This window comes from Triturus cristatus, chromosome 3_1 (assembly GCF_964204655.1).
Source record: "Triturus cristatus chromosome 3_1, aTriCri1.1, whole genome shotgun sequence".
NCBI classification, from domain to species: Eukaryota; Metazoa; Chordata; class Amphibia; order Caudata; family Salamandridae; genus Triturus; species Triturus cristatus.
Genome location: NC_140583.1, coordinates 17,575,817 through 17,599,883, shown reverse-complemented (window position 1 = coordinate 17,599,883; position 24,067 = coordinate 17,575,817). Strand labels below are relative to the sequence as shown.

Here is a 24,067-nt window from a genome sequence, read left to right as displayed (position 1 = left end):
AGCAAGTATTCTTTATCTAGAATATCGGGAACTTTATGATCCGCAGATTCGTCTGTACAAGTAGAGCAAGGGCTCATAGAGTCTCGGTGGGGGTGGGGGTAGGGGTAGCGGGACAGTCTTAGGATTAGGGTCAATGCAGGTGCGTATCCGGCGCACGGCTCTCAATCCTTGAGCCGGGGGATACGGGACGGTCTTTGGGGTCCAGCCGGACCAGAATAGTACTGGAGAGCGACCAAGTCTGCCGGGATCGAATTCTCAAGGTTGCGAGGGGAGCCGCGAAGGCGTCAGCAGGGCTCTGATGATTCAGGCAGAAGTCCGTCTCTGCCAGGAGGAGCCCTGACGCTGTCTGCAGGGCTCAGTTGGTTCAGGCAGAAGTCCGTCTCTGCCAGGGGGAGCCGCGACGCTGTCTGCAGGGCTCAGCTGACTTAGGCAGAAGTCTGTCTCTGCCAGGTGGAGCCGCGACGCTGTCTGCAAGGCTCACCGAGGTTCCAAGAGTTCCGTCGGATCTTGTGATGATGTTCCTTTAGCCGCGACCACATCAGCAGGGCTCTCTTCGTTCCAGGTTCAGTCTTCCGATCGTCCCAGAGCGCCCCTTGTTATAGGTCGACTCCCCTTTGATGTCCGGAGTCCTCACGGGCAGGGGTCTTAGCCCTGGGGGTCGTTTGTTGGGGGTTCCTGCCACACGGTCCTTTGATCCTTTCAAGGCGGTGTCGGGAGGGATCCCAGACACGCAGCAGGCAGGGAGGGCGATCGAAACCATCTCTTGAGAGGAGGCCAGAGGTGTGAGTGAAACTGCTCCTCCCTCTCCTGCTCACCGGGAGCTCTTTCTCCCCCCAGCCGGCATGGCGCGACTAGGCCGGGGTTGTGCTGGGGTCGGGGGCGGCCATCTGGGGTGCAGGGCCTGGTCACTGGAGGACGCGAGGCCGATGGAGTAGGGAGGGGGCCCGGTGTCGGGAAGATGGAGGGAAGGACGGGGGTAGCCCCGGGTTCTGTGGGGGGATCAGGTGTGGTGTTACTACGGGGTGGGGGATCAGGTGTGATGTTGCTACGGGTCGGAATGGGCCACGCCACGAGGCCGGGTCCAACAATGAGGATTACATTGTGTTGTAGGTGGCAGACGAAAGCTTTGAAAGCCAACTTGAGGCCAGTAGCTCTAGAGAGTTCACGTGGAAACACAGTTGGAGGGGTGTCAGCAAGCCAAGGGACATTTTAAAGTGGTTAAGGAGCTTTCCAATGCTCCTGTTCAATGACCATTGACACTTCACAAGTGTTTTGTGATAAATTAGCAGCTCCCTTCCAAGATAAAATTCTTAATATGTATTCTGAATTTAATTCCTCATCCTTTAGGGATATTCCGGCTGTGTTTTTCACTACCTCTTCCTGTTTCTCCTTGCTTTCTGCATTTCCTCCTTCTTCTTCTTAGTGAACCAAGGAATTTTTGATGAGCATTTAAATTGGGATCCTCGGCTGACCCCTGTCCACCCAAAATTTTGCAACTGGCTTCAGACCGTACTGCAGAATATCTACAGAGTTCTCAATTACACTCTGGATATTGGAATCTTTCCTATATTATGGAAGAAATCCACTTACAAAAGAAAACCGGTCCTGAACCTTATGATTTGAAACTCTTTCGACCCATCTCTATGCTGCCCTCACCGGCCAAAATATTTGAGAAGTACTTGAACCAGGAATTGGTTAAATTGATCAACACTCATGACCTCCTGGACTCATCACAGAATGGGTTTAGGAGTGGATACAATACAGAGACTGCGCTCATTGTGGCAGCAGACAATATCCCACGCCAGGTAGATCCCGGCAGGACAGTTATCCTTGTGGTGTTTGTAGGAGAGTAGGATCTGTTTCACATGGGTACCCCCACTTTTTGCTGGTGTTTCACTGTTTTTCGACCTTAGTATGGCTGTGACCGTGCTAATCAGGACCCCAGCCTAGCTGCTTCCTCTCTAAAATGGTTCCCATGTACATTAGGTACATTTCTAATTCGATTCTGGAGTATGGGTACCTCAGAGGCCTAGCAGGGGCTGAAGCATGTATTATGCAACCCCTGGGAAGCACTCCAAAATATCACCACAGGTCTGCTACTGCAGCCTAGATAAGGTGGTGCTTGCACCCCTTACAGTGGTATAGGCTACCTAGATCACTACCATTGCACACACATATAAAACCTATAAGTCACTCCTATGGAAGGCCTTAACAATCCTGAAGGCAGAGTGCTTGGTTTTTATGTGAGAGGGTGCCCCTGCATGAACAGAGCCCCTCTGAAGCGTTCGGAGTACCTCCTCTGATGCCGTCTATGGTGCAGCCTGACCATATACTCTTAAGTGCATTATAACTTTGCGGTAAATGCTAACTTTGAGATGGCAGCACAGAAACATGTCGTGTTTGGTGTCAAACGCTTTGGAATACTACCCCCGCCAGTTCTGGTGGCGGGGGTAGCATTCCACCCTTCTAGAGGGAGAGACATGTTCACACTGGTCTAACCCGGTAGGACTTTCTACAACCCTGGCATCACAAAATGGATGCCTCTGCCCCAGACACGGGTATGGCCTCCAGCTGCTGACCGAAAGTCCGGCAGGGGAGGCCTGGACAATTGTTTTCCTGTCCCAGGGAGGTGTAACCACATCCCCAGACAGGCAGATGTGTATTGGGGCTGGGCGGGAGCACTCTCTGGTGCTTTGAAGTCCTGCACTGGGGGCACACTTGGTGTCCCTGTGCATAGTCCAGTTCAAACCGGTTGCAGGGGCGACCGCTCGAGGCTACTTCACGATCGCTTGCCCGGACCAGCCTACCTGAACAGCAGACTCAGCATCTGCACCCCCACCCACCAGCTCCGCTCCGCCAGCCTCGCCGCTGTCCCCCGCATCCAACGAACGACCTTCGGTGGCAGATCTTTCTCCTACCTAACCGCCAAGACCTGGAACACCCTCCCGACCCACCTACGGCAGACCCAAGACCTACTCACCTTCAGAAGACTCATCAAGACCTGGCTCTTCGAGCAGTAGCGGCACCCCCCCAGCGCCTTATGACCCTCACGGGTAAGTAGTGCGCTTTACAAGTACTTTGATTGATTGATTGATTGATTGGCTAGTAGGTCCCCACGAAGGCAACTCCTCTTCTGATTGGGCTTTCCTGGTTGCTCCAGACATGCCCCGACTTACCCTCGCTGGGTGAGTCCCACAGACCTTGCTGGTCTGCACCGCCGTCCTCTCTCTGATTCCAAGTGACATGCCGTTGCCAAGGCTTGTTGGGTCCAATCTGGTCGCCGACATCGCAGCACCTGACAGACTTCGTGGGACAGCTCGAATCCAGCTCCTGGTTATCATCGATGCCTCCTGGAGCGCGTGGCTGAAGAGTCAAGACACCCGTCAACTCACCTAAAGCACCCGACATCTGTGGGCATTGGTCAATCGTGCCCTCGGTCACTGGTAAGTGACCCAGACTCTGTCCCCTCTGCTTTCAGGTTCCTTCCATCCTCGATCCAGGCTTGGATAGCTTCGGACACTTCTCCTCTTCACGGCAGCAGCACTTCTTCGCCAGCTTCCATTGAAATTGACGACGCGACCCGACACCAAAAGACACCTATGCACCCGGCTTCTCTGGGTGAGGTAACACGAGTACTCTGGTGCTCCTGTGGGTGCTAGCCCTAGAACTTCCTAAGTCCAAAAGGGTTTGGTCCTGACTGGATTAGAAGTGTCCCTAATCTTTAAATTTCCAACCGCGACATTGCCCATAAAAGCGAACGGGAACCCGCGGCTGTGTTCACACACTGCACACGGCCCCCGTGGGTCCCCTGTGTCACTACCTTGGGTGGTTCCTTGGGGTCCCAGCAATTCTACAGGCTCTAGGCCTTGTGTCTAGTTCAGTCGTGGTTCTTATACCACGTTATTGGTATATGGTTTGGTAAGCCCCAGGGCCCAAATGTGTATTTGTGCTATTACGGTTGATTGCTAACTTGTAAATTAAGTACTTCGAACTCCAGTATCATAAAGAGACTAGAGGGGTGTGGTTTATCTTAAATACATATATTTTGAATATATACCTTGTGTGGTTTCCTTTCATTTAGCCATTCAAGAGATTATAGACTGGTAAAACAAGCTGCTTTACATTCCTTCAAGACTTAGCCTGAAGGCTGCTCTCCATAGCTACCACTAGGATAGCTTTCAATAAAGGTTGTCTTTAACCTATTCACCATAAGGGGTTGTTTGGACTGATACAGGGTGCCCACTATAACTAGTGGACAGCATATATCAGGCCAACTTCTCACAGTGTTGGACTTATCATGAGCATCTGACACCGCCTCGCCCTTGCGCATGGTCCAACAATTACAGTATGCTGGAGTGAGTGGTACCGCCCTTAATCTTCTTCACTCCTTTCTTATAGATAGGGTGCAAACTGTCAGCTGTTGGGGATTCAAGGGTAATGCATTTAGCCTTCTGTGTGGGGTGCCACAGGGATCGGCCCTCAGTCCTACCTTTTTTGATCTGTATGTCTCCCCTCTTGCGGAGTTAATGTGATCCTTCCCCTTCCAAGTTCTATCTGACGCAGATGACACACAAACTTGTGTGTGTCTATCTCTGGCAATCTGCCTTTTGAGGCTGACAAATTCAAACACTGTATGTCCAGCATTAGCATCTGGATGAAAGATAATTTCTTAAAGCTACATGCGGACAAAATGGAGGCGCTGGTGTTTGGAGTTTTAGGGTTCCATCTGGTCTGTCTGTGGTCAGAGGTGTGTGGCCAGCTACCAACCCCAAAGAAGTCTGCTAAAAAACCTTGGATGTTTTTTTACAAAGCTCTAAACTTTACCTCACAGGTTAGCCGTATCACCAGTACTAGCTTTTATGCCATAGGGATTTCCACTATGGAGTACGTTATCAGAGGCATGGTCTGGAAATCGTTCCAAGAGCTACAGACTGATTTTCAATTACATTATATCCAGTTTTATAAATATTTACATGAACGCCATGCCATCTCTCCCTATATAGGAGGTCTTCAGGACCTGCCAGAGTTCAATCCAATGCAGGACAAACTGTTAATGGGGGATTTAGGCACTCACAATATAAAGCAAATTTACCAATTTCTGGTAACACATAGTGCTACCACACTGCCCGCCCTTGGGACGACATGGCGAGGAGACTTTCCCACTCTTAATGAGGACCATTGGACAGAGGCCTTGACGGCCCCGCGCAAGGCGGCTTTTTAATCCCACCTCTGTTTAATCCAATTGAAATACATCCACAGAGCATATTTTACCAGATACCAATTAAGGCGCATGTGTGTCATTGGCTCCTCTGAGGGCCTCTGCTGTGGCCTAGAGGAGGGCACCTTCTTCCACACTGTTTGGAGCTGTGCTGCCCTTACATGTTGCTGGCGGGGAGTAGTGTCCTGCCTTCAGGAGGTTCTTTCGTGGGTGGTCTATTTGATCCAAAGCTGCTCTTGATCCACAGCACTGAGGTAATAGGAGGTACCCGATATAAAAGACATTTATTATTCTTGGGTCTCACACTAGCAAAGGGAGAGATTGCTAGACAATGAAAGGACACGGTGTAGGAGAGTAGGATCTGCTTCTTATGGTTACCCCCACTTTTTGCTGATGTTTCACTGTTTTTCGACTTTAGTCTGGCTGGGACCCTGTTATTCAGGGCCCCAGCCTAGCTGCTTCCTCTCTACATTAATTGCATGTACTTTAGGTGTACTCCAGATTGGATTCTGGGGTATCCTTATAAGTCCCTAGTATATGGTATACTATGTACCCAGGGCATAGGTACCCCAGAGGCCTACCAGGGGCTGCAGCATGTATTGTGCCACCCCTGGGAAGCCATTTAAAATGACACAACAGGTCTGCTACAGCAGCCTGTGTAAGGTGGTGTATGCACCCCGTACTTAGATATAGGTTCATTATATCCATCCATATCACTGCACATATAAACCTATCAGTCACCCCTATGGCAGGCCTTAACAATCCTGAAGGCAGGGTGCTGAGTTTCATGAGCAGAGCCCCTCTGCAGCTTTCGGAACCTTTATTCCGGGGTTGTTTGTGATGCAGCCAAACCATATACTCTTAAGTGCATTATAACCTTGCGGTAAATGCTAACTTTGGAATGGCTGCATGGAAACAAATCGTGTTTTGTGTCAAACGCCTTAGAATCATACCCCAACACCAGTAACTGGTGTGGGAGGTATGATTCCACCCTACTAGAAGGAGAAACATGACAGCACCGGTATACCCGGTACCAGCTCAACAAAATGGATGCTGCCAGCCACAGACAAGAGTCCGCCCTCCTGCTGATGGACGAAACTCCGGCAGGGGAGGCCTGGACAAAAGGTTTCCTGTCACCGGGAGGTGTAATCACCCCCCAGACAGCTTTAGTGTATTGGGGCTGGGTGGGTGCACTCCAAGAGTGCTTTGATGTCTGCACTGCGGGCACATTTGGTGTCCCTGTGCATAGTCCAGCTTAAACCTTTGGCAGGGGCTACCAGCTCCTGCTCTGGCGCGAAACTGGACAAAGGAAATGGGTGTAGCCACCCCTCTTTCCTGACCCTCCCTTAGGTGGGTCCCCAGAGTTTGTCCCTCCCCTTCCTTGGGTATAAAGTAGGAACCCCTGACTACAGGACTTTAGATTTACCTGAATGAAACTCTGCTACAGAATCCCAGAACTTCTACTATCCACACAACGTTGGATGACCGAAGAATCTCCCTTGGAGTAAAGGGAATTACTCCCCTGCAAGGCAGGCACCAAAGACGCATCTGTCCGGTTTGCATCAACGCTGCTCCCAAAGGACACTGACTATTAATACAGGAGGTGGGTTTCCAAACTTCCCCAAAGCCGATCCGTGCTCTCAGCAACCTTGAGATCCAAAGCCCTTGTGGGGACCGTGCAACCCCAACCCCTGGACACCGTGACCATTTGCAGCAGCATATGCTTTTTGGCGATCCCTGAGGATGTGCTTTGCTCTACTTATAGTCCAGACCCCGAGCAGTGATTCCACCAAAGATTGCTGGCCTACACTACTCGAGTGACCCGTGGGCTGGTATCTAATGATTCCTCCCGAGGTCCCTTCGCGATCCGTTGTTCGTTGACTTGTGGGTCCCTGAGAAGGGTACTTTTACTTTCAACGGGCTTTCCTGGTTGCTCCAGACCTGCCCTGACTCTCCATCGCTTGGGGAGTCCACAGGACCTTGCTGGTTCACACCAAAGCCATTTTCTCTCACAGCATGGGTTGCAGTTGCCAAGGCTTGTTGGTCTCCAATCTGGAAACTGATCACCCAGCACTAGACATCCTTCGGGGGAAAGCTCGCCTGCGGACTGGTGGTTGTCATTGGCGCCTCCTGGTCCCCGTGGCAGTGGAGTCAAGCTTCACCTCTTCGCACCTGAAACACCCGACATCGGTGGGCATTCGTCTATCGTGCCCCTGGTCACTGGCAAGTGACCCAGACTCTGTCCCCTCTGCTTTCAGGTTCTTCACATCTTCGATCCAGGCTTGGATCACACCGGATACTTATCCTCTCCACAGCAGCAGCACTTTGCAGCACATCGCCATTGAAATCAACGACGATTCCTGACACCATTTGACACCTATGCACCTGGCTTGACTGGGCGAGGTAACTCGAGTACTCCAGTGCTGGCCCTAGAACCCCCTAAGTCTAAAGGGGTTTGCTCAAAGTCCTTTTCTAAGTGTTCTTATTCTTCAAAATTCCAACCACGACTTTCCTATTGAATTGTACGGGGCTCGCGGCTGTGTTCTCACACTGCACACGTCCCCCGTGGGTCTCCTGTGTCACTGCCTTGGGTGGTTCCTTGGGGTCCCAGCGATTCTACGAGCTCTAGGCACTGTGTATGGTCAAGTTGTGGTTCTTATACCACTTTTTTGATATATGGTTTGGTCGCCCCCTGGGGCCCATTGTATATTGTACTATTTACTGTCGTTTAATAACTGTGTCACTGTGTGTCTTGCTCTCTAACTTCATAAAGAGGTTAGTAGAGAGTGTATAAAAATAAATACATATATATATATATATATATATATATATATATATATATATATATAGATACATACCTGGTGTCGTTCTCCTTTCATTTGGTCATTCAAGAGGTTATAATCTGGTAAACCAAGCTGCTTTACACTCCTTCAAAACTTATCCTGAAAGCTGCTTTCCACAGCTACCACTAGGATAGCTTTCAATAAAGGTTGTCTTAAATCTATTCATCAATAAGGGTTGTTTGGACTGGTGCAAGGTGCCCACTATAACTAGTGGAGCATATACCAGGCCAACTTCTCACACACGACACCGCCCACGGCAGGAGCCTGGAAATGAGGAATGCACCACTGGATGGGGCTAGATGTTGCGGTGTTTCAGGCGCGAGGATGCCCACAAAACACTCCAATATTTGGCAGCAGTGGACTGACTATAGAGGTCTTGTCTTGGCCCCGGTCTCCCCTATGGAGTCCCAGCTTGATGATGAAATACAACAATATGGTGCCTGATCTTGAGAATCTGTCGGCGGTTCTGGGCTTTAGTAAGTGATGTTGCCATAGGCGAATTGTGTGGGTCTAAAAGAGGGTTAACCTGCGCGTATTGTAATGGTTTCATTGAGTATGGGGAATTAATTTATGATGTCTTATTGTTATATGTAAGACATTTCGGCCTCGATATTCCACACACACAAAAAAAGGTTTATGGTGAAAAAAAGCTTCAAGGAACTAAATGTCACATTCCCTTCCTCAGACTCGCCTCCTCTCCCTCACTTCATCCATCATTCTGTGATATATTTTCCCACTATTCAATGTCGCTGTATTATTTCCTTCTCTTCACCTCTTTTCCCTATACAACACTGTAGGTAACTGGGCTTTTGTTGCAGTTTCCCCCCCACTTCTTGCCCTCTTTTTAGCAACTAGATGCTGATTTTCGACTCTTGCCTGTGCACTGAGGTCTCCTAAACAGACGTCCTTCCCATTGCTCCTTCCCCTAAACAAGGTGTTGTCTACTTGTGCTAGACTTTAGCACCCCTGTAAGTCCCTCTTAAATGGTACCTCAGGTACCTAGTGAGAGTGCTAAAGAGGGTCCCAAAGGGATACAGCATATCTTATGCCAACCTAAGGGACCCACACACAATTTCCACACAGACTGATAATGCAGGCTGTGTGAGATGGTGCACACCATGGGTGAAAACATGAAACGACACACCGGTGTGTGCCATGCCAGAGCCCCTCCAATGTATATTTGTAAGCCACCTCTACAGCAGGATGCGTTATATTGTATGTGAGGACATATCTGCATGAGCAGATATGCCCCTGTGAAGTCCAGTTCGATTGATGGATATTGCAAGTGAGCAGGGAAGCCATATTAAGGTATGTATTGGGCACTGGTCAAAACGAGCTCCCCAGCTACATAATGGCTTCACTGAACCATATGGTAATTGGTATTAAACACCTGGCATTAATAAACCTACACAGATTCCAGGGATGGATTTATTAATACATGCACCCAGAGGGTACCTTAGAGGTATCCCCTAAAATCTACCAACCCTCTAGTGTGCTGGCTGACCGGTCCAGTCCAGCTTGACACCACAGATGAGTTTATGACCCCCTAGGAGGTGAGAGCAGCGCTCTCAGTGGTCAGAAACAATGCCTGCTCTGGAGAGAGGTGTTATCACCTTCTCCATCAGGAAAGCTGGTAAATCAGCATATCAAGGCAGAACGCTTAAAAGGCCCCTGCCGCCTTTGCTATGCGACTCAAGGCCTCTCCAGATAGGGGAGATGCCACGCCCTGCCCTGGGCCCATCTGGTCCCAGGACAGATGGGAAAGTTAGCTATGGAGGATGCATGTTGCACTGCCTGGTTGGAAACACCTCTAAGGTGAACAAGCCGGAGGTGAACAAAACTTTAGAAAGTCCACCATCTTCTGTATGGTGGAATTAGGAACTCTGGGACAAGTTAATGCCCACTCCCCAAAGGAAGTGGTCATCTAGGGGGTGTGGAGACCCTGGGGTAAGTAGCAAATTGGCTACTACCCCTCACTCCCCTAAATTGAGTATTTAGGGGACCCCCTGATACCAGGACCTCAGATTTCGATAAACACAAATGAAGGAGTGGACAAAGAAGACTGCTGAACTGAGAACTGAGGCGCACGACTGAGTTAACCCAAACCCTGCCAGACTGCCTGCTGCACTCGACCCTCATGGAGTAACCGACTCATCCCGACTCTGTATAGACTCCAAAAAACCCAGAGGGCTGCCGGTGCTTTGCCAATTGCCAAAAAACTCAATTGGAGTACAGGAGCTACTCCCCTGCAGCCACAGACACCAAAGAAGCAAGGTCTGTTACACTAACCTGCTGCTCACTGGAATTACCAACATAGCAGCCGCCCAGGATGAGGTAGCCGTGCTTCCACAGGTCAGATCTGTACCCCCCGCCAAGTGAGCGGTTGCCAGGACCGACCGGAGCCACACAATACCAATACCTGGGGTACTGGACCCCATGCAGCAGCCAATGCTTGATGTATCCAGTTCAGACAACAGGACAGAGGAAGACCGACCTGCACGTCGAGGGACTTCAGGGATGGTGAGACCCACACAGAGAGAGGCCAAACTGTACCGTTTGCCCTTATTCTGCAAAATAAGGACAAAGAAGAGAGTTTTCTAATGCGGCCACCCGACCCCTCAAAGTCCCTATGCACCCACGCTCCACAGCCGGAGTCCAAGGGAGGCGACAGTGCCAACGGGGTTCCCAGACCTAAAGGAGCTAAGACCATCCTTGAGTTTGCCGATCCGCCCGGGTGCGCCAGTAATAGAGCCGTGGTGTGCCAGAGATTAAACCGGACAGCTCTATTCAAAGCTTTGTAGGACCCCGGTGCGCCTCTGCTGAGGGAGGGCTGGGGTGACTGCAGAATCGTTACACTGGTGACCCACTGAAGGAGCGTTGGGAACTTGTTGCCAACCCTGAACACGCTGTCACTTGCTGGCCTGACCTGTATGATGGGGCATAACAGAGCGAAACAACAGGACCAGGGGGGCCCAGACACTGTCCCGGACACAGCAGACCATGCGGATGACACGCTCAAGTCAGGATATATACCACCTATTGCTGTCTCCGCACCTGTGGACAAGTTGGACCTCATACTACAGGAGGTGTGGGACTCAAGGAATGCGATAGAACTTCAGATTGGGACCCTGACTACTGGTCTTACTTTGCGTTAGGTGGATAACGCGAAGCGTCGCGGACAAGGTGAAGGACAATGCCGCGTCACTGAATGAGGTGGTCCCACGACAGGCACAGACTGAAACCAACGTCAAGCAACTACAGGACCAGGTCGCCACCCTGCTAGACCGTGTGGAGGACGCAGAGGGCAGGGCGCGTCGGAATAACATTTGCGTCATTGGCCTACTGGAACGGAGCGAGAGGAATGATGCCACGCGTTATATGGAACAGTGGTTCAGGGACGACGTCACGAACGAAGGACTTTCCACACAATACTGTATTGAGCGAGAGCACAGAATAGCTACCGGGTGACCAAAACCGGGGGCTCCCCCACGACCCCACATAGAGAAACTATTGAATTTTCGTGATAGAGACCTTCTCCTGCAAAAAGCTTGTGAATCATCTCCGATAAATTTCGAAAATGCTAAAATCTCATTATATCCTGACTATACAGTGCTGGTACAGAGGCAGCGTTCTTTGTTCTTTGCGGTTGAGAAGAAACTGCGGGATCTAGACCTGAAATATGCACTTCTCTTTTCGGCCCGGTTAAAAATTTTGCATGACCAGAAATCTTATTTTTTCTATAGCCCGGGGGATGTAGAGGACTGGCTGGAGGTGATGGAACTAACCCCCGCTGCAATATCTACCTCTCAACTCGCTGCCAAGAGTCGAAACAGCTTAAACGCATCCACTGGTTGTGACAACAGAAGATCACGACGGACTCCTGCACGGAAATATCTCACCTAGCAGCAAATACGACAGAACAAATCACAGGCGATTGTCGTTGCGGCCACCTTCACACATGCCACAAGAACGGCCGCCAAGTCCTCCTCGGAGGAATAAGCGACGCATGAATCAGACTCCGAAGGCAGTGAGGCCCTCTTTCCGTCTGCGACCCCGCAACTAATCAATGACCTATACGGCTGAGTGTACCCTTGCAAGTATTATTTTTGTAACTGCAGTGTGCTTTGTAACAGGATGATCACAGTAATAGTATGTTTGTTTTGAATGGGAATGTGCTACTTAGGCCCAGGGTTCCGTAGTAGCTTCTCTGTGAGGTTGTGACAAAGGATACAGCACATGCGAAGTGCTAGCAATGTCCCTCACATGGCGAAAGCGCTTTATATGACCATTGAGTTCTTATTGGTTCAGTTAAGTTTCATGGTCCGGTATAGTTTGTTGACCCGACCGAGTATTGGGTTTTTGGGGGGGGGGGGGGGGGGGGGGGGGGGACGGTCTCATTTTAAAGATTGCTTTAGGTAGGGTCTTCTACTTGGGAACCATTTTCACTTTTCAGCAGCTACAGAACACACCACGATGCATATGCTGGGTAGATACACCACAATAACATGGAATATATGGGGTATGGGCTCAGTGCAGAAACGACACAGAGTACACGCACAATTGCAGCGCTGTAAGGCCATGGTAGTATACCTACAAGAGTCTCATATGGTGGACAGCGAGGTGCTGAAACTCCGCAAGAAATGGAGGAGTCAAATTTTCTCCACTTCTTACTCTAGTTTTGCGAGGAGGACCACAATTTGGGTGAGACAAGGAGTGCCCCTTATAGCTCTGGAACAGAGCGCGGACAAATTCGGGAGGTACCTTTTCGTGAGAGGTACGTTAGATGGTCAACCTGAGGTCTTAGGCACTGTATATGCTCCAAATTTTGACCAAGGTAAGTACTGGGACATGGTGAGTGGGGCACTAGCTGGATGGGACACGCATCAATGGATTGTAGGAGGAGATTGCAATGCAATAATGGATGTATCTCCGGATAGGTCACACCCGCCCCTGCATGGAGCGTTTAAACAGGCTGAGGCGCTGGGTAGATGGGCGTATGGATGGGAACTATGTGATGTTTGGAGGATGCGCCACCCAGTGCACAGGGAGTACTCCTTTTATTCCCCAGTACATGATTTTCACACCAGAATAGATAGAATATATTGTTTCAATAGGATAGCGATGCAAGTGCCTCAAGCCACCTATTTGCCAAAAACTTTTTCGGGTCATAACCCATTGGAGATAGTCATTGCATGGGGGAGGGTGCCCACACCGGTTCCCACGTGGCGTCTGTGGCCGCAGTTGTTAGAAGACTCAGTGTTCCGCAGTGATCTCTAAGAGACCATTGAGCTTTATTTAGCTGAAAATAGCAATACGGCGGCAAACAGAATGATAGACTGGGATGCTTTTAAAGCTGTGCTCCGGGGGAGGGAAATTAGTACGACTGTGGGTGCGAGACTGGAAATCCATAAGTCTCTAGTGGAGGTGGAAAGTTATCTGGGGAGGCTGGAACAAGAAGCCATAACCGATGACAACAAAAAGGGTCCATTACAGGAGGCGAGAATTAAGCATGCAGAGCTGCTAGAGTCTTTACGGGTCATTGACTACCAGGCTTATTCGCGACGCGCACACACTGAAGCGGATAAGTCTGGGGCTTTGCTCGCCAGATTGATCCGCGGTACCCCTCCTTCGGTGGTTATACACGAGGTGACAACATTGGACGGTGTCACTGTCACTACCCAGGCAGATATCAACGCTGCCTTCCGACAATAGTACGCAACACTATATGGGGCATCAGAATGCAACGCAGAGACACGGACGGAGGATTTTCTATCCACCGTAACATATCCGAGACTCACGAAGGTAGCCCAGAAAGACCTCATAGGGCCCATTACCCAGGCTGAGATCAGAGTCGTCATGAAGGGACTTCCGTGTAACAAAACCCCTGGTATGGACGGGCTCCCAGTTGAATTTTACACTACGTATGCAGAGTCCCTAGTGCCCCAACTTGAGCTGCTCTACAAGACAGCATGGGAGAAGGGCTCCCTCACACTCACCACGGCACAAGCACTGGTTGTTTCCCTCTTGAAGGCAGGAAGAGACCCCACAGATATGGCCCACTATCGCCCCGTTGTCATTATTAACCACGGAATATAAAATATTAAGTAAGGTGCTGGCCAACCGGCTGTTGCCCTCTTTGCCCAAACTAGTACATATAGACCAAACCAGCTTTTTACCAACACGCAGCACATCGCTAAATGGCAGGCTCACTAAACGCAAGTTAACACCTTGGTTGGATGTGGGGATTAGTACAGTGGCAGACCTATTCGGGATGGGACGCTGCTTGACCATGATACCTTCGTTAACGAGACCGGGGCCCCAACACATTTATATTTGCTACATGCTGCACTGATTAAATATATAAAAACACATTGGGCCCCACAGCGACTAGAACCTCCCACTCATTATCTGGTAAAAATGGTTTATTACATGGGCAGAGGCAGGCACCTCATTAGATGGCTCTACACAGGCCTCAGCACACATACAAGGGTCACTTTGGACACACTAAGGACTGCATGGACCGAGGACATAGGTAGGGACTTGACAGATAAAGAGTGGGCAAATGTGCTTGAACATCAAAGAAAAACATCGAGGAATGCGAAGTTTAAATTTATTCAGACTATGGTGTTACATCGAGCTTGCCTCACTCTGCATAAATTGGATAGAATGTTCCCTCAGACGCAGCATTCCTGCCCGAGATGTTTGTTCGACGGGGCACACCTACTTCACATGCTATGGACTTGCCCGAAAGTGCGGGGGTACTGGGACACCGTAAGGCAAAGAACAGGAGCAGCTGTACACCATGTAATATTGGACACAGTAGAGGAATGCATTTTCGGTCTGCATAAACAAGTGTCTAAATATAAAGTACAATATCGCCTTATAGACCTGGTGCTTATTTTAGCTGTTCGGGCCACCTCTATGCAATGGAAATCGCGAAAACCCCCAGCTATATTAACCTGGCACACAGAGCTGCTGTGCTGGGGCAGTGCTGAAAGCGCCGCACTACGCAGGGAGGAACTCAGAGGCTCACGCAAGACCCCAACAGCGTTGGAATGGGACGTAATGCTTGAGGCCATGAAATCCACTGATATCGCTCAGGAAACTCCCTAAATCATGCAACTGAATGCACATAAGAGACACCCATACCCTGAACGTAGAGCATAGACAGTGATTTTTATCTATACACGTATAGCCTCCTTATGAGTCCGCAACACCTAGTATGAGCTACCTAGGATTTTTGTATGTACACTTGAGACCGGGGGGTAAGGGAGGGGGCGTTGGGGATATGTTTATTGGAATGTTGTTATTAAGCATAGCCAAGAACTGAGATCGGTATCATAACACAAGGACTATGGACAGTTGTCACGCTACAAGGAGTATTGTGTATACCACCATATTGGATGTAATGAGGTGATATCATGCTCATATTTAGCGTATCAAGTACTGGTTTTTCTCAGATGTGTCATTGGACGATGTGATATATAAACTGTGTAAAATCAATAAAAGTATGTTTAAAAAAAAGAAATCAACCACATTTCCAGGACATCGATATACAATAATGGCTAAAGCCTTCGAATCAAAAATCATCATATTAAATAAATTAAATGTTACTTCATTACTAGTCGCATGCGAACTTCATACACTCTTCAGAGCACCTGGTGTACCTGCAGGGAAGTTGCGGTGATGGGGTATTGAAACGGTGGTGGCAGAAGGATATTTGTGTTGGTCGGTTACTTTAACTAAACCCAAAATACCCTTTGTTCGAAAAAAGGTTAATGGCATGACTCAAAGCTTTTTATAATTTCATCCAAGCAATGCGGTGTATAGATCCTACCTGAAAATGTCCCAGTTTGGTTCTAAAATACCAGTTTGAACTACTTTATTAATATGTTCCTGTTTTTCGGGTCGTATTGTTTTGCTGTCTTTTGTTGTTTAGGTCGAGCCTAGGCAGCGCATGTGCTGCTCTGCGAGGCATGATGTGTGGGTCTGGTGGCTCAGTGGACTAATGCATCCACAGCAGGGGTCTGTGTTCGTCCTCATGGTCACAGGTTCAAAGCCTGGCAGGTCCACTCAGACTTTCATCCATCTGAGGTCGATAAAATGAGTCCCACTGAGTTGGGTAACAATAAACATCTGTTATTCAGCGCCAAGATGCCCCTTCAGGGGTGAACGTGCGCTTTACAAATACACGTTATGTTATGTTATTCAGGTAGGGACTTGATTCTCTGCCCACTCTCCGCCCATATTTTTCATGGTCTTGTATCATTGTCCACTGTAAACTGTGGCCGTTCATCGGTCAATAGGCTTAGTAGTCCCTCCTTAGTACTGCTTTGTCTCATTTTGTAACCTTCTGTGGTGACACCCCCTATTAAGTGTGTTTTACTCAGTAAGCTTTAATTACAGCCTCCGATCACTATTTTCTCAAATAGCTCTGTCCTGTCCGCTCTTGCAGGCAGGACACTCTCTCTCTTAATAATTTTTAAAGGTTTTTATAGTACAGGCGCCAAACGAGAGTTTAAGCTATTGGCATTGTAAATGACAATGCCATTTATTTATATGATTTAAAAAATGCATAAATAAAAGGCATTGTCATTTACAATGCCAATAGCTCAAACTCTCGTAAATGCAAGACCTATTGCATTGCAAATGCTTTTTCTCTTCTGTTCCTCCCACAGAGGAGGGAGTAGGTAGTCTCATTATGCTATGGTTCCTTATCTGTTCTTTGTGGGACTATTTTTTCTTGGCTTCCTGCTCAGTTACCTTTTGCCTGTGTTCAGCTTTGGCGCCATCGCTGCTTAGATTTAACAATAGAATTTCTCCCTCCCACCTCCTCTTAATTTAATGCCACAGTTGTGTTAGTCTTGCCTCCCACTCCCCTGGTTGCACCTGCAAAGAGTGCCTAAAATAAATAAAGCATAAATGAAGATCAGGCATGTGATTTATACTCTTGAGCAAGTTTGTGCTGATTTCCATCCTGGTGACTCGTGTAATATATACACAGCGCAACTGCTTGACCAAAATTTGCATAAAATTATTACCTACACTCATTTTTAGAGAAAAAAAACCTAAGTATGTTGCATACAATGCATCGCAACCTTATTAAGCAAAGGTAGTAGAATTCCTCAGTTCAAATTTTAACTTCCAAAGTCACTTTTTCGCAAGTATCATTGACATCCTCACATGAAAGACTATCACAAAATCCTTGGGGTACATGTCATGGCTGTCATAATACTTAGATTATATAAATAATACAAATGCATTGTTAAAATCTGAGGAGATGACAAGGATCCAGTGTAGATAATTTCGACCCACCCTGCGCAGTCTAAACACATTCCCAATATGAAACTTAAGACACGTGCTTACACAGGAAGGGAAATGGGGGAAGTGAAAAATAAATATTACAATGGACACGGATGTCTTCTAAGGTTTTCTTTCGGACCAGCACAAAACTATATTGTCACATAGAATTCTTCGCTACGGCAAGTTCGTTTTTATCAGGGTGAACTGTTTTTAAGCACCTACTGGCCCAGGGAGAGAATTAGGCTGACAAAGAACATGTGCTCTTTTCATTCAGAAAGTGAATGAGCAATAACAATGGCTTTAAATCTTGCTTTTATCTTGTCAAAGTTGCTTTGTGTTCAAAGCTAGAGGTCCAATGTCAGCTTATGTCTTCTTACAAATGACTGCTTATTTTATCATAAACACTGGTCTATACAAAATGTTCTAAATTTGCAGACAAAGAAATGAAAGAAAGTGAACTTTCTGACAATCATGCTGGGGTACAGGCGGTGTTATGTGAAAGACTGTAGGATGTCCGTTTTTGTTACACACAACATTTAAGAAGCTTGTAAAAGGACTATACAAATATTTAGAAAAATATTAAGTAGTTAGGAAACCAATTTATTTTAAGTTCTGAAGAGTGTTGGAAATAAAGATTTTAATAGGATCAAAACACTTTACTTGGTGATTGTGCAAAATATAATTATTTGCTGCAGCCTGAATTCCACACAGTATGTTTGTACAGTATATAGTTTTATCGGTAAAACTGCATGTCAGTGGGAGAGTTTGTATCCATTTCAATGGAAACGTTCAATCTGCAAATGAAAGGCCGCGACCACAACACACATTAGTTGTCTTAAAAGCGCGTGGGAGTCGCGGTGTGCTCGCCCACAGCTGTTGTAAATTTAACAAAGTGTATGTATGTACTGAGTACCTGAATTCATCAATGACTAAAAAGTCTCTTTCCGTTATGGTCAAGACTTTCTGATATTGCCAATGCTGGTTACAGATTGGAAATATGATGGCAACTTTCCGAATACATTGAATAAATCCAGCATCAATAGCTACAGGTAGAAGCAGCACCAACATCAGAAGTCACCAGTCATTCTTATTTCAGTTCTAGTGACGGCCACTTATCGAGGTCCCACCCTTAGCTGAAAGCTTTACAATTACTGGCTCGGACATGTTGAGATGAAGGACATTGGTCACTTTCCTTTGACACCACTAAATGCAGAGCTTCATAAGACAGAGAAAATAACTCAGCTAATCATGCCAAACAGCTATGTCCATTCATAGCTCAAATTTACAAAAAAAACCTTATCAGTGCCACTTCTGGTAGGTGTTAGCACTGCTGGGGCAGTTGTTTTTATATACTTAATAAAGTTCTTCATTTTCATTTGATTAACCTAGTGAACAAACATTTCTAGTCTTCTTACTTCCAACCATACCTGCAAGGGCTCCCCCAGCATGCCAAGAGGCAATCTTTGCCTCCAGTCCCATAAACTTGCCCCCTTCAATGTTCTACTGGAGAAAACAGACAACTGGAGTCTTTAATCACCTGAAGAAACTCTCACATAAGTAAGATTGTCCAAATTGTTCTCTACTGTGTTGAATCAAAATTATTTGAAACAAATAGTGCCAGGTAAGTTAATTTCTCTCTACATTCCTTATTAAGTCCATTTCTCACCTGTGCCCTCCAAGCAACAGAAGATCCAGCCTGACCCACAATTAGAAAGTACTAAAACATAGGCATCGTGACCCTGAACCTCAACTCTGAAAAGAATAAACGCCATACCTGTATAGGCTGATCTGCAGATCAACCACGTCAGGGCTTCAACACCTTTGGGTCTATGCCTCAAAGTGGCCTGCTCTATGAATCATAACATATGAAATCATACTGATTTTTTCAGTATTTCTTTTTCTATTTATATTGCATCCACTTTCTGTTCATTTCCTTTTTTGACTTGCATGTTCCTCCTCAAGCAGCAGAGCAGCTCTCCATAATTACAAGACATTCTATCTGGTCTGTCCCACTGGCTCGTGAAGTGGTCCATTTATGCATTGTTTAACTGAGCAAAGTATCCACTACCTCAAAAACATCTGAGGACAGCCTAGACGACTGATGTTAGATATAGACAAGTTATAATCAGTGGACTGATGCAGTGCAATATCAAACATTAATATGTATAATGTTTCCTATTTCCATAGAATGAACTATCTTAAGGGGCTAAACAGTTCTGGTTGGACTCACAGCCATAGATTCTGCTTGGCAGTTCAGAATACTAGAGCTGTCTTGGTACACGCTTTGATAGGGGAAAATGTGCCAACTGACCCTAAACCTTTATAGAGTGTTAGAGAATTGGGGAGTTCTAAATAGTACATTATGTTAGTGCCCTTTTATTGGTGTGATTTTGCAGGAGTTGGAAGGCTTTTTTAGAGCTTATCATTACTCCAAAGGAAGTCATTTCGGATGTTTATCTCTTTACATGGACTTTATCACTCGGGCTTACTCGTGTTGAAGTATAACTCACTGTGGCATGCATTTGGCAGTAGGTCACTCATACATACATTGAGACAGTGAAAATTCACACCCAAGCAATCTGAAAACTAGCCTGCTACACCCCTTATCCCAGAGTCTCCTCTTGCCACTCTCTCTGGCTATCTCCTCTTCTCACTCTCCTTCCAGGGTCTACTCCTCACCATCTCTTGGGGTAGGGGGGTCTAGTCTCACTGGGGCATCTTGTCTCATGTCTTTTCCTGGCGGGGGTTTCATCTCCAACCTCTCCTTCTAGCGTTGTACCCATTTGTTTTGAGGGATCTGCTCTCCACTATCTCCGGAGGGAGTCTCATCTCCACCCTCTCCTTCTAGGGTTTGTATCCATCTGTTTGTGGGATATGCTCTCCACTATCTCGGTGGGGGAGGTCTATTTCTCTGGGGAGAATTCTCTGTGAAGACAGCGGGCATCTTGTTTCATGACTCTTTCTGGGATAGTTTCATATCCACCCTCTCCTAGGGTCTCATCCCTCTGTTTGTGGGATCTCTCTCTCGGATGACATCCCTGTGTGGGATCCCCTGCCCACTCTGTATTGGGATCCCCTGCCCACCTGTCTGTGTGATCTGCCCCCCTCTGCATGTGGGATCTGCTGCCCCTCCATCTGTCTGTGGGATCTGCTGCCCCCCTCTGTCTGTGGGATCTGCTGGCCCCTTCCTCAGTCTGTGGGATATGGTGGCCCCTCTGTCTGTGGGATCTGCTGGCCCCTTCCTCAGGCTGTGGGATCTGCTGCCCCCTCCGTCTGTCTGTGGAATCTGCTGCCCCCTCCCTCCGTCTGTGGGATCTGCTGCCCCCCTCTGTCCGTGAGACCTGCTGCCCCCTCCCTCTGCCTGTGGGATCTACTGCCTCCTCCCTGCCTGTGGGATCTGCTGCCCCCCTGTCTGTGGGATCTGCTGCCCCCCTGTCTGTGGGATCTGCTGCCCCCTTCCTCTGTCTGTGGGATCAGCTGCCCCCTCCCTCTGTCTGTGTGACCTGCTACCCCCCTCCCTCTGTCTGTGGGACCTGCTGCCCCCTCCATCTGTCTGTGGGATCCGCTGCTCCCCTCTGTCTGTGGGATCTGCTGGCCCCTTCCTCAGTCTGTGGGACCTGCTGGCCCCTCTCTGTGGGATCTGCTGGCCCCTTCCTCAGTCTGTGGGATCTGCTGGCCCATCTGTGGGATCTGCTGCCCCCTTCATCTGTGGGATCTGCTGTCCCCTCTGTCTGTGGGATGTGCTACCCCCTTCCTGTCTGTGGGATCTGCTGCCCCCTCTGTCTGTGGGATCAGCTGCCCCCTCCCTTTGTGGGATCTGCTGCCCCTCCCTCTGTCTGTGGGATCTGCTGCCCCCTGTCTGTGGGATCTGCTGTCCCCTCCCTCTGTCTGTGGGATCTGCTGCCCCCTCCCTCTGTGGGATCTACTGCCCCCCTCCCTATGTCGGTGGGATCTGCTGCCCCCTCCCTCTGTCTGTGGGATCTGCTGCCCTCCCTCTGTCTGTGGGATCCGCTGCCCCCTCTGTCTGTGGGACCTGCTGCCCCCTCCATCTGTGGGATCTGCTGCCCCTCCCTCTGTGTGATATGCTGCCCCTCCCTCTGTCTGTGGGATCTGCTGCCCCTCCCTGTCTGTGGGATCTGCTGTCCCCACCCTCTGTCTGTGGGATCTGCTGCCCCCTCTGTCTGTGGGATCTGCGGCCCCCCTGTGGGATCTGCTGCCCCCTCCCTCTGTCTGTGGGACCTGCTGCTCCCTCCATCTGTCTGTGGGATCTGCTGCCCCTCCCTCTGTCTGTGGGATCTGCTGCCCCGCTGTCTGTGGGATCTGCTGCCCCCTCTCTCTGTCTGTGGGATCTGCTGCCCCCTCCCTCTGTCTGTGGGATCTACTGCCCCCCTTCCTATGTCGGTGGGATCTACTGCCCCCTCTGTGGGATCTGCTGCCCCCTCCCTCTGTCTGTGGGATCTGCTGCCCCTCCCTCTGTCTGTGGGATCTCCTGCCCCCCCTGTCTGTGGGATCTCCTGCCCCCCCTGTCTGTGGGATCTGCTGCCACCTCTGTTTGTGGGATCTGCTGCCCCTCCCTCTGTCTGTGGGATCTGCTGCCCCTCCCTCTGTCTGTGGGATCTGCTGCCCCTCCCTGTCTGTGGGATCTGCTGCCCCCTCCCTCTGTCTGTGGGATCTGCTGCCCCCCTCCCTATCTGTGGGATCCGCTCTTACCCTCCCTGTCTGTGGGATCCGCTGCCCCCTCCCTCTGTCTGTGGGATCTGCTGCCCCCTCCACCTGCCTGTGGGATCTGCTGCCTCGTCTGTGGGATCTGCTGCCCCTCCCTCTGTGGGATCTGCTGCCCCTCCCTCTGTGGGATCTGCTGCCCGCTGTCTGTGGGATCAGCTGCCCCCTGTCTGTGGGATCAGCTGCCCCCTCCCTCTGTCTGTGGGATCTGCTGTCCCTCCCTCTGTCTGTGGGATCTGCTGCTCCCTCCATCTGTCTGTGGGATCTGCTGCCCCCTCCCTCTGACTGTGGGATCTGCTGCCCCCTCCCTCTGTCTGTGGGATCTGCTGCCCCCTCCCTCAGTCTGTGGGATCTGCTGCCCCCTCCCTCTGCCTGTGGGATCTAATGCCCCCTCCCTCTGTCTGTGGGATCTGCTGCCCCCTCTGTGTGTGGGATATGCTGCCCCCATGTCTGTGGGATCTGCTGCCCCCATGTCTGTGGGATCTGCTGCCCCCTCCATCTGTCTGTGAGATCTGCCACCCCTCCCTCTGTCTTTGGGATCTGCTGCCCCCTCCCTCTGTCTGTGAGACTTGCTGCCCCCTCCATCTGTCTGTAGGATCCTCTGCCCCCTCTGCAGGATCTGCTGGCCCCTTCCTCTGTATGTGGGATCTGCTGGCCCCTTCCTCTGTCTGTGAGATCTGCTGCCTCCCTCTGTCTGTGGGATCTGCTGCCCCCCTCCCTATCTGTGGGATCCGCTCTTACCCTCCCTGTCTGTGGGATACGCTGCCCCCTCCCTCTGTCTGTGGGATCTGCTGCCCCCTCCACCTGCCTGTGGGATCTGCTGCCTCGTCTGTGGGATCTGCTGCCCCTCCCTCTGTGGGATCTGCTGCCCCTCCCTCTGTGGGATCTGCTGCCCCCTGTCTGTGGGATCAGCTGCCCCCTGTCTGTGGGATCAGCTGCCCCCTCCCTCTGTCTGTGGGATCTGCTGTCCCTCCCTCTGTCTGTGGGATCTGCTGCTCCCTCCATCTGTCTGTGGGATCTGCTGCCCCCTCCCTCTGACTGTGGGATCTGCTGCCCCCTCCCTCTGTCTGTGGGATCTGCTGCCCCCTCCCTCTGTCTTTGGGATCTGCTGCCCCCTCCCTCTGTCTGTGGGATCTAATGCCCCCTCCCTCTGTCTGTGGGATCTGCTGCCCCCTCTGTGTGTGGGATCTGCTGCCCCCATGTCTGTGGGATCTGCTGCCCCCATGTCTGTGGGATCTGCTGCCCTCTCTGTCTGTGGGATCTGCTGCCCCCTCCATCTGTCTGTGAGATCTGCCACCCCTCCCTCTGTCTTTGGGATCTGCTGCCCCCTCCCTCTGTCTGTGAGACTTGGTGCCCCCTCCATCTGTCTGTAGGATCCGCTGCCCCCTCTGCAGGATCTGCTGGCCCCTTCCTCAGTATGTGGGATCTGCTGCCTCCCTCTGTCTGTGGGATCTGCTGTCCCCCTCCCTCTGTCTGTGGGATTCCACCGCCCCCCTTAGGGGGTCATTCCTTCAGTCCTCACCAGTGTCACAAGGCGCAGCTCCCGGGCCCGGCTCGCCCCGCCGAGGCTCAGGACCAGCAGCAGCAGGAAGCGGAGCCCGGGCAGGCGACGGTCCGGCCCAGAGGCTCCTTCCGCGTCAGCTGTCATCCTTTGCCGGGCCGGAACTCACAGAGCCCGGCCCCAAAGTGCAGGGGAGCGGATCCCGGCGGACCGAGGAAATGAGCACCGGAAGTGGGGCGGAAGTCATGGGGACGACTTGAGGCAAGAACACAAACCGGAAGTGGCGGGGAACTAGGGAGTCCTTCGATCGTCACAGGCGGAAGTAAGGACTAATGAACCTCGCACTGGAGCGGAAGTGGGCGGTGTCCCGTGCTGGACTCAGCGGGAGGGTCCGGAACCAGCTCGGGTCGGTGGCAGCGGCGTATGTGGGACCGGGAGGAAGCGTAGTCCCGGGCCCCAGACCACACGGGCCCAGCAGGG

General features: G+C 50.0%; 1 protein-coding gene across 1 annotated transcript in view; it reads right to left on the bottom strand.

The window, feature by feature from the left end:
* Window positions 1–23,838, bottom strand: part of ACP2 (acid phosphatase 2, lysosomal) — a 131,496-nt gene extending 107,658 nt beyond the window's left edge. Inside the window, exon 1 of the mRNA XM_085646607.1 lies at window positions 23,609–23,838. Within this exon, the coding sequence (XP_085502733.1) occupies window positions 23,609–23,734 (126 nt within the window). The 5' untranslated portion in view covers window positions 23,735–23,838. The remainder of the gene's footprint in view (window positions 1–23,608) is intronic.
* Window positions 23,839–24,067: the final 229 nt, after the last annotated feature.